Source organism: Nuphar pumila, chromosome 5 (genome assembly GCF_984573655.1).
Source record: "Nuphar pumila chromosome 5, dmNupPumi1.hap1.1, whole genome shotgun sequence".
NCBI classification, from domain to species: Eukaryota; Viridiplantae; Streptophyta; class Magnoliopsida; order Nymphaeales; family Nymphaeaceae; genus Nuphar; species Nuphar pumila.
Genome location: NC_143253.1, coordinates 66664101 through 66674888, shown reverse-complemented (window position 1 = coordinate 66674888; position 10788 = coordinate 66664101). Strand labels below are relative to the sequence as shown.

General features: G+C 39.1%; 1 protein-coding gene across 1 annotated transcript; it reads right to left on the bottom strand.

Annotated features, from left to right (window-relative positions):
* Positions 1-513: 513 nt before the first annotated feature.
* LOC149837728 (uncharacterized) lies at positions 514-1320 on the bottom strand. The gene has a single exon (XM_090008111.1). It carries the CDS (start codon positions 1318-1320, stop codon positions 514-516), a length of 807 nt encoding a protein of 268 aa, XP_089864237.1.
* Positions 1321-10788: the final 9468 nt, after the last annotated feature.

The window sequence follows — 10788 nt, the reverse complement described above, 5'->3', positions numbered from 1 at the left end:
CAAGTCCTGAAAAATACAACACACAGGATCAAATATCACCCTACAATTATTTTCCTTAACAATACGACTAACAAATAGTAAGTTCTGAGGAAATGAAGGAGCGTGAAGGACATTAGTCAATTGAAGTGTGGGGGATATAGGGATGTTTCCTTGGCCTACAACCGGAGAAGATCGCCCATCAACAAGTATAACATTGCGAGGCTCAGCAATAGGATGTAGCTTAGAAAAATTATGGGAAGTCCCACACAAGTGCCTAGAGGCACCCAAATCAATAATCCATCTACTACCTTGATAACTCAGGCTATCACCTATAGAGCATGCCACATCAGCAACAGGCATAGGAGTATTCGAACTTGGAAGTCGGTGGGACACCAATTCATCATACTCTGCACGACTGAGAATAACCAAATCACTGGAGGAGGTAGTGGGGTTCTCTGCCTCGAGTTTAGCAACCTGAGCCTTGGACACATTCGTTTTGGATAATGGGATAGGAGATCGACCAGTCTTATCCCATCACCTATCTTCAAGATGTCCCAGTTTACCACAATATGTACATTGAAGCCTTCCTCCAGTATTTCGACCACGACCTCTTCGTCGAAAATTCAAGAAAGTACCTCTTCCACGACTTGAGGTGATTGCAAGGGCGGATGCCTGTGATTCAGATTGAGTTTGAGGAAGAGTGATGGCAAGCCTACTCAGACGATTATAGGCTTCTGCAAGAGTAAGAACATCAGAACTAGTTAGCATTTGAACTTTGGCAACTGAAAAATCAGATGATAATCCTGTAAGGAACCGGGCAACCATAATCTGCTCCTGATGGGACTTCTGTTTGGTGCAGCATAAGGATCTGTGTGCATTTAACCTCTCAAAAGCATATTTAACAAAGGCATAGTATTGGGCCAAACTCTGATCTCCTTGTTGCAATTGATAAATCTCCTGCTCAACTTGTAGAATACGACTCACATTGGTTTCATGAGAATATGTATCACGGAGACTGTCCCACATTTGTTTAGCTGAGGTATAATAAATCAGTCCATCAACTATATGAGGTTGAACACTGTTCATTATCCATGACATCACAATGTCATTGTCTTCGTCCCAGTCGACATATTTTCCTGTTCTTTCAGTGGGTTCCAATTCCAACAGGATGTGTTTTTTTCGATGGCCAGAAACAAACATCGTGAAGGTGCAAGACCACCTTGCATAATTAGTATCATTCAACTTAACTGAGGATCCATATGAAAAGGGGTTCGCAAAGGCCTTATATTCACCAATAGCCTCTGATTTTTTGTTGTTATTTAGAGCACTTGAATCAGCCATAACAACAACAAAAATTTGTTCACCAGGGACAGCAACAATACACTTGTTATTTGTGCGCAACACTATTTTCTGCTCTTCTCCTTTCAGATCTGATTTCAGATCAGCGTCTGACAAAAACTTTCACCAGACGAGATCTCCACTTGGAACGATACCAACCTGATCCAAGTCATGGCTTCAGATCACTGGTTCACGATGATAAGACACTTTTTCTGATAAGCAGCAACCTCAACGCAACATAGTCACGATCACAACACCAGCACACACGACGAACCCACAAACAGATCATGATACACAGGTGCCAAACACTTTCTGATCAGCAGCAGCCTCAACGCAACACAGCCATGGTCACAACACCAACACACACGACCTGTGCAGAAGTTTCCTTTTTTTTTTTACACCACTCCTGCTTCACCCTTCACGATTGGCAGCAGTCTGATCACGATCCAGCGACACCACTCCTGCTTCACACTTCACGACCAACATCATCCTAGAGAGAGATCAACGACACCACTCCTGCTTCACCCTTCACGATTGGCAGCATCCTGATCACGATCTAGCGACACCACTTCTGCTTCACCCTTCACGATTGGCAACATCCTGATCATGATCCAGCAACACCACTCCTGCTTCACACTTCACGACCAACAGCATCCTTGAGCAACCTCAGCAACAACATCATCCAAGAAGGGAGACCCGCTCTGATACCATGTTAAAGTCTGTCAGACCTAGATTCTGTTTCAGAGAAACAAGAGAGAGAGATGGATGTGAGAGAGAGAGAGTTTGATTATTTCATTAACCCTAATCACCTATTTAAATAGGTGATTAGGTGGAACAAGATTACAAGAAGGCATACATAATTATGCTAAATTACGTATGACCACCCCACCAGACTTATGAATATTACTTTTAACACTTGATATAGTCGGTTTCATAGTTGGTTGTTGGTGTGCATTAGATCCGAACTTTCAGCAGGGTGTGTGTGCATGTGGTTGTACATGCATTTTGGAACAAAACCATTATTTTATCCCATGGCTGAAACATAGAAGTCGAATATGAAGTCTGAAACAGTGGTTGATTGTAAAGCCTTTGCAAACCCCTCTTCGTATGGATCATCGGTAAAACTGGATGAGACCAACTATGCTAGATGGTCTTGTACATTCATGATGTCTGTCTCAGGGCATCATAGAAAACATATTTTGTTGGAAAATGCGCCCAAAGATAAAACTGGAAAGTTTGCTACATGGGAATATGTAAACACCCCAAATTTTCATTCACCTCTCTGACATCTCTACCCACCAGCCGAAGGGAAAAATGGCCATTTTCTGAGATTGAACCTTGCAGAAAGTTTAAAATTTCATTCCTGAGCCTTAAAATTTCTATATTTAGGTTCAAAAACATCTTCAAACTACAAAATCTCAAAATCCTATTCTTGACAAGAAGCTAGAATTTCCAATTTTGAATTTAGAGCGACATTTCAGGAAACATGTCTTTGCATAGCATTGCATGAACATTTCATATCACTGCACTGCACAGCATGTCATTTCGTGGTCCAGAACTCTTGATTTAAAAATTTTCAATCCAGATTAGAATTTCAACTATTTTTAAAATCAATTTCAAAACCCTGGGTCTTCAAAATTATCAATTCTTCCCATTTTACCCCCAGGACTCTGAATTTCAAAATATTTTCTCAGGAAAACGATCTGGATAGTTTTTAATATGGATTTCAGCCGCCTTATCTCAGATTTTGCCTTTTTGTCAACAATTTCAAATATCTTCCTTTTACAAAATCGCCCTACGGGGCTAATGCTTTTCAAAATTTCTGTTTTGCCAATTAGTCCAAAATTTTATGAAAATTCCAAAAAAGAGGTTTTGTTGTCTTGTCTTTATTTCAATAAAGAAGCAATGTGGGACCCACACTGAGGTGGTGTCACATGGGCTTTTCTTTTGAAAAACCTGAATTTTGAAAAACCCAAAAATATAGGGGCCTTGTCCCTGGATTGGCGCCACTGGGTCTTTTTCTCTCTCCTCCCATTTCCTTGCCATGTGTCAGTGTGGGGTTCACCTAGAGGTGGCGCCACATGTCATTAGACATCCTCTTCATTCCATGCCACGTGTCAGTGTCCACCATCTTCACCCTGTGCCATGTGTCATTCCAAGGTCACCATGAGATGCCAAGTGTCATGTGTTGTCTTGTTCAGAAAAGTAAAGCTTGTCTCTCCTAAGGTGGTGCCATCTGAAGTATGTCTCCTGCAAGAGACACATGTCAATCTCTCCCTTCTTCAGAAAAAAGCAGACTGACACATGTCTCTCCCTACTTTTCTCAGAAAAGCAAATGACACGTGTCATTCTCTGCTTTTCTCAGAAAAAGCAAATGACACATGTCATTCTCTGCTCTTCTCAGAAAAAGCAAATGACACATGTCATTCTCTGCTCTTCTCAGAAAAAGCAAATGACACATGTCATTCTCTGCTCTTCTAAAAAAAAGCAAGTGACACATGTCACTCATAGCTTCCTTCAGAAAAAGTAGAAGACACGTGTCACCCCTGGCCTTCTTCAGAAAAAGCAACCATTCAAAAAAATTCAAACCCAGGCTGAGGTGGCGCAAATCCTGAACCTTACCTTTTCTATCTAGCCTAAGATGGCGCCACATGTTCCTTGTTCCTCCCTCTTGCCACATGGCATTGTAGAAGCCACCCTGAGGTGGCGCCACATGGCCAGACCTCCCTGCATCAGAAAAAGTAGGAACAGCTCCCCTCTGAGGTGGCGTCTTTTGCTTCTTCAGCTCCTGCCTCCTGGCACATGTCAATGTGGAGCCACTCTGAGGTGGCGCCACATGTCAGTCTCTCCTTTCCTCTAGAAAAAGCAGAAATTTAAATTTCAAACTCTCTCTGAGGTGGCACCATCTGAATCCTCTGCCTTTCCTTCTGACACATGTCAATGTGGATGCTCTGAGATGGAGCCACATGGAAGTTTCTCCTCCTTCCAGAATAAAGCAGAATTTGAATTTCAAACTCCAAGACAACACCCTCTGAGATGGCGCCACATGGAGGGCTCAGATTAAGCCTCTTTGAATTTCAAAATTTTCCAAAAAATTCTATAAATACAAGGCCCCATGCCCAGCCTAAAGGGGGATCCTTTTGGATTTTGAACTTCAACCTAGATCTTCTTCAGAACTCAATTTTGTTTTCTGAAATCACGCCCCCTGGGTTCAATTGAGAGGGTGCATTGAAGCACCAACATTGCTCGCACCACTTCCAATTCGTTCGAGGTGTGGACCGAATTTCGTGAACCCTCCGAAGCTCGGATTGAAAGACGGGAGAAGCCATTCATACATACTCATCTCGGAAGTTTCCAAGCTACAAAAAAATGCAAGGTGCACCTTCATTCCTATTGATTTCACTATGATAATATCATGGTTCGATTCGTGTTGTCGTTTGAAGAAAGAGCTCATCCGAGGGATGGATTGAGCTATTCTCATAAAACGACATATATCAAAAATGTTTCTAATGCTTTCTTGATTAAATTTCTGCATTTCATCATGTTCATGCATTAAAATAAGTTAGATTTATGTTTTATTTCATTAAAATAGCATGTTCCATGAATTTATTTGATATTTCATGCATTCAGCTTCATTTTTGTAATTTCCTGTTTTTGTCAGTCAGTCCACACGTCATTTCATGTATTTATTTTTCTTTAAAAATGATAAAAAATCACAGTATGCGCTTTTAGGTGTCCCTAAAAATATGCCAAAAATTCGGAATGATTTGAATTTGTTTACTATGGTAAACGTTCAAAATGGTAGGTCGTGTTTTGTTACCCGGGATACGTTTTAAAAAGTTATTTACAACTTGTAAAATCGAGATCTCTCTCATAAGAGGTTCGATTTTCAATCCGAAAAATTTTCTGAACTCGGGATGATGTCTAGTATTTAATCTGATGTTCTCAGATTTTTTTGAATTTTTTTGATGTCTGAAAAAAATCCGAGAGTTTGGGACATGTGTCAGAGCCTGATTTGGGTCTCTGAGATTTTGGATCGACTTAAGTCGATGGGTTCTCTTTGGGTATTGCTCCAAATTCAAATCTGTAAAAAGTGAATGTCATGTTTGAGATGTCCTTTGTTTGCATCTAAAATTTTATGATTTTTAGAACAGTCTTACTATCAGTTTCGGATTTTTATTGTCAGTCTTCTATTTTGTGATATTTATCTGCTCTGTTGATTTAGGCATGAAAAGTCGTATTTTTATCTTTGTTCCTGTTGATCAAATGACAAAATAATAAAAATTAAAGTTGTTTCTGTGTGCATCATTAGTTCCTCAGTTAAATATCAGAAATTTCTATGGTGGAATGCTATTTTTTATGCAATTGTACATCGGATCAGATTGATTTTGCCTCCGTCAGAACCAAATTCTCGTTACCGAACTCACCGTAGTTCAAATTCCAGAGATGTAAAGGAAAAAATTGCTTATTTTCATGTAATTTAGCATTCTGCAAAATCTCAGATGTTTCTATGGTGGAATTCTCGTATTACTGCATTAAGTGTTGCATTTGGTTTGGGTCCGTAGGCGAAATTCGCCCTTTTTAGGATTTTCTTTAAATTTTAGTATCTAAACCATGTCATTTCATGCGTTTTAGCATTCTAGGCTATTTATCAGAATAGGTAGATGTTTCATACCGAATTTGACAGCATTTGGAATTCATTTGAGGCTCGGTTTAGCCATATCATCAAAACAGGGCCCTGCGGGACCCGAATCCAAGCGAAAAACAAGCGAAATTCATTATTTTTGATGAATAGTAGCATGTCAAAATTCTGATTTCATAGTTTTAATGTGTTTAGCAGCATGTCATCATGCCTCATACTGCATTTCATCATCATTTGGTCCAATTCAAATTTCAAAATCTCAATTTTACCAAAATTTCCTTTAAAAACCCTAATTTTAAAGGTGTAACTTCAATAATAGAGGTATTTTGGTCATTTTGACCACAATTTTGAATTTCAAACTATTTCTTACTGAATTTATTGCATTTACATCATTTCAAATATCAAGAAAGCATGGAAATAGGGTTTATATCCAATTAAGTCCAATAATTTCAGAATATTATTGGAAAATGTTGGAAAAACCCACATATTTGAGCTAACCCCATTTCCAGTTTGGCAGGGACATTCAAAGGAATGAGTTGAAGTCTGCAATTTCCTTTTATTTCATTTAATTAGTGATGTAATAATGTAAATTTTGGAGTAAGAAATTTTATTTTCTACTTAGATTAGGATGCATATCATATAGTTTGAATTCATGCAATATCCTGTTTAAGTGATTCATGCATTCTATTCCAAAAAGCACTATGGATGTACACGAATGGCACGTGCACAAACTCTTAGGGAGTTGATGAACTCGGTGGAGTCCATATTTACGGCCCTAGTCGGAATATGGACGAGACCCAGATCCATCATCTTTCTACCAGTCACACTGAGCCTACACTCTTAGGCTACCTTCCAAATTGCACATCATATTTCTAATTTTGCAAAATATTGTGCATTAAATCAATTAAACTCTGAATATGTTCATGGCCACAGTCAGAATATGTGAATGATTTATTTTGACTTAATACACATTTTTCCAACAAATGTCTCAAAAAATCTTTTCAAAGTGCATTCATTCACTCATATCATTTGCATCATAAAATCATTGGTTTTCTCATGATTTTCTTAAGAAAATTTCATTCTCATGAAATCGATTTCTCAATAAACTCTGAGAAATTTTCAAAATCGGTTTTCCCAAGTCAAGTTTTTCCACAGTTTTCCATGGAAAAGGTTATTTTCTCAAGATTTTCAAAAGAAGTCTCTCACCTTTCTCAAAGATCAAAATCGATTTCCAAGTGTTTCAAGGCTAAGATTCTCAGGATTTCAGTTTCCCGAGTTTCAATTCTCCCTCTCCAAAGAATTTTCCAATGAATCTCAACCATTTTCCAAAGAAAGCTTTCAACAACTTGAAGCTTTTCCTGACAAGCATTTTCCCTTCAAATGTTTACCCTTTTCTCAAGAATTCTTTTCATTTTCTCGAGATTCTCATTTCTTCAAGATTTTCCAAATCTTTATAAACTTTTCCGAGATTTCAAATCTTCTTCGTCTGAGTTTTTTGAGAGATTGATTTCCATCTTTTTCTTGAGAAATTCTTTTCCACTCCAAATGTTTTCTAAGCATACATCATAGTTTTCCAACTTATATTTTACCAAATCTCATATCACATGCCTGAATTCTCTGTGCATTTAGGATAGAACACAATTTCGATAATTTCACTAAGTCAAGCACAATTTTGGTTCTTGGTTTGATTACCTCTGTTAAAGGCGGCAAGAACGGTCGAACCTCGTACCGACAGGTTGAGCCCCATCCCATGGATTTTCCCATAATTTTCAAAATGGAGGCGAGTATTTCAAAACAATTTTCAAAATCCGGTCAAGTTTGAATCGCGAAAGCATTTCCCTCTCTCTTCTGCAGGGAAGGGAAGACGGGAAAAATTTTGCGACGATAACAAAAGAGGACAATGATATTTTCATGTCATGGATTATGAATAATTTGCAGTCTCACATAGCCGATGAGCTTATTTATTACACCACCGCAAAACAAATGTGGGATAATTTGCAAGATACTTACTCTCAAGAAACTAATGTTAGTCGGATTCTTCAAGTAGAGCAAACTCTAGCCCAGTACTATGCCTCTGTAAAGGCAGCCTTTGAAAGACTAAACGCACATAGGCCACTGTGCTATGACAAACAGAAACTACACCAGGAGCACACCATGGTTGCACAGTTTCTTACTGGCTTGTCAGCTGAATTCTCAGTTGCCAAAGTTCAGATGTTGACAGGCTCAGATGTTCCCACTCTTGCTGAGATATATAATTGACTAAGTAGGCTTTCCATGTCCCTTCCTTCATCCCAATCAAAATCACAAACTTCTGCTCTATCTGTTTCCTATGGCCGAGGCCGAGGTTTTATTCCTAATACACGAGGACATGGACGTGGTCGAGGCATAGGAGGATGAGGCAAGCTCCAGTGTACCTATTGCGAGAGATTTGGGCATTTAGAAGATAGATGCTTTGACAAGAATGGAAGATCTCCTGCACCTTCAGCTAAAGTTGTTCCTACGGCTCAAGTTGCCAAACCCGAGTCTCCCGCTGTATTAGAATATATTAGAATATGGGCTGGATATGGATCCATTCAATAAAGGATCCATATCCATTCCCAGGTTTTGTATTTTAATGTAATATGAGTTACTAATACAGGGGCACTTTTGTCCATGTGTAAATTATTGTAACCCTATTAAGGCTAATGAAGTATTAGCGCAGCCTGTGTGAAGGATACAGGCTGCCGATTCCCAACAATATCAGAGCTCTCTCTCTCTCTCTCTCTCTCTCTCTCTCTCTCTCTCTCTCTTGTCTTTGATTTCTGCAGAAATTCTGACATGGTATCAGAGCAGCGACAGGTCTGGGCATAAAAATCTCTTCAGCCGAAACGTGAAAAGCACGTCTTCATCTCTTCTTCAGTCAGCCGAGTCTTTCCCATTCAGAGGCTGAGATCCTTCAGCCCAGTCCCCTTCATCTTCTTCAGCCGAACCCAACAGTAGATCCTTCAGTGAGTCCCCTTCATCTTCTTCAGACGAACCCAACAGAATGATCTTGCCGAGTCCCCTTCATCTTCTTCAGCAGATCATCTTCTTCAGCCAAACCCAACAACCCAGTCTTAACAGGTCGAGTTTCCCATTTTCCAACCAGTTTTGCTTTATCATCTTCTAATATCTATTTTTCTAGTTTCTACCGTGAAAATTTATTGGTCGAGTTTTCAGTTTTCCATTTGTTTTGCTTCATCATCTTCTAATATCTATCTTTCTAGTTTCTGTCGTGAAAATTTATTCTTTAGTTTCCTGTTGATTCATCATATTTGACATCTAATATTCTGATATCAGTAAAGTCGAGTTCCCTGGTTTTCCAACCAGGAATCTGCCTGTGATATCCTCATTCATTTTTGTTTCCTCGTTCATTTTCTGTCAAACTTTCCATACACTAAAAAAAAGGTATATATAGAGCTCCCATTTCTCTTGTCGTGACATTGTGCCGATTTTTGTCAACTGTGTCAGTTTATGATAAAACAGCCCAGTTTCAGCCACTAGTGTTATTTCCGAAGAAAAAAAAGGTTGTAAACAAGCCTACACATGGATACTTCAGCCAATTCGGGTCTTTCTTCCAATTTTTTAAGGCAGCTAGTTTCGGAAAAGCTAACTACAAACAACTATCTGACTTGGAAAAGGCAAATTGCTCATTTTATTCGAAGTCAAGACCTTTCAGGTCACTTGGATGACTCCACTCCAATGCCCCCAGAATTCATCACAACCGAAGCCAAAGAGGATGGAGGATTGCCAAATATTGTTTGCAATCCTGCATTTGTTTCTTGGATGAAGCGCGATCAGTCCCTTGTCGCATACATCACTTCCACGTTATCACAAGAAGTACTAATTTTCATTCTTAATGATTGCACATCCAAAGTTTTGTGGGAGGATTTAGTTCAGAACTACTCTCAGATATCGGAAGCCAAAGTGTTGTTTCTCAAACACGAATTTCAGATGTTAAAAAAAGGGGCAATGAGCATCATTGAATTCTAAATCAAGTTAAAAGCATCACAGATCAGTTAGCCATGGTTGGATATCCAGTGTTAGATAAAGAAAAGGTGCAACAGACACTGAATGCTCTGGGATCAGAATATCATGTTTTTGTGACGTCTTTATTGTGCCTACCTACGCTACTCAGTTTTGAAGAATTACGTGCAAAACTCTTTCAGTACGAGATGACTCTGAAAAGAATGTCTGATGCTTCAGCAAAACAATCATCTATGCATGAGGTTCTTGCCACAGGGATAATAGCTGATCGTTCACGAGGAAGACGTGGCAAAAGCAGGGGAACTCCAATCCAGGGTGGACGTGGGTTACTACCTACACCAAGTTCCAATGTCAGTTTTTCAAAGAATGTTCCCACATGCTACCAGTGTAACAAACGTGGTCACATCAAAGCCAACTGCTGGTTCAATCCACAAAATCGAAATAGAACACAAAATAATAGAAATGTTGCTACATCAGGAACTGCAGGTACATTTCGAGTCAGTGATGATGCTAAGGATCTTCTCTTATATGCGATGGCCAACTTGAATCTAAAACAGAGTGATGATGGAATATGGTATGTTGACTCTGGGGCAGTAGCTCATGTCACTAGCAACGCAGGTAAGTTCTCTACTTTGACTCCTTATCTTGGTAAATCTAATATTGTAACTAGAGATGGGACTCACCACCATATTTCAAACATAGGCAATGTCCTCATTCCTTTGTTTGAGTCATCTATTCCTTTATATGATGTTGTTCATGCGCCAAATATAAAGAAAAATATTATCTTTGTTTCTAAGCTTGTTGACTCTACCAATTCATCTATG

What these genes read in the sequence shown, in the direction of transcription:
- LOC149837728 (XM_090008111.1), bottom strand. Translation starts at nt 1,320, where the DNA reads ATGGCTGATTCAAGTGCTCTAAATAACAACAAAAAATCAGAGGCTATT.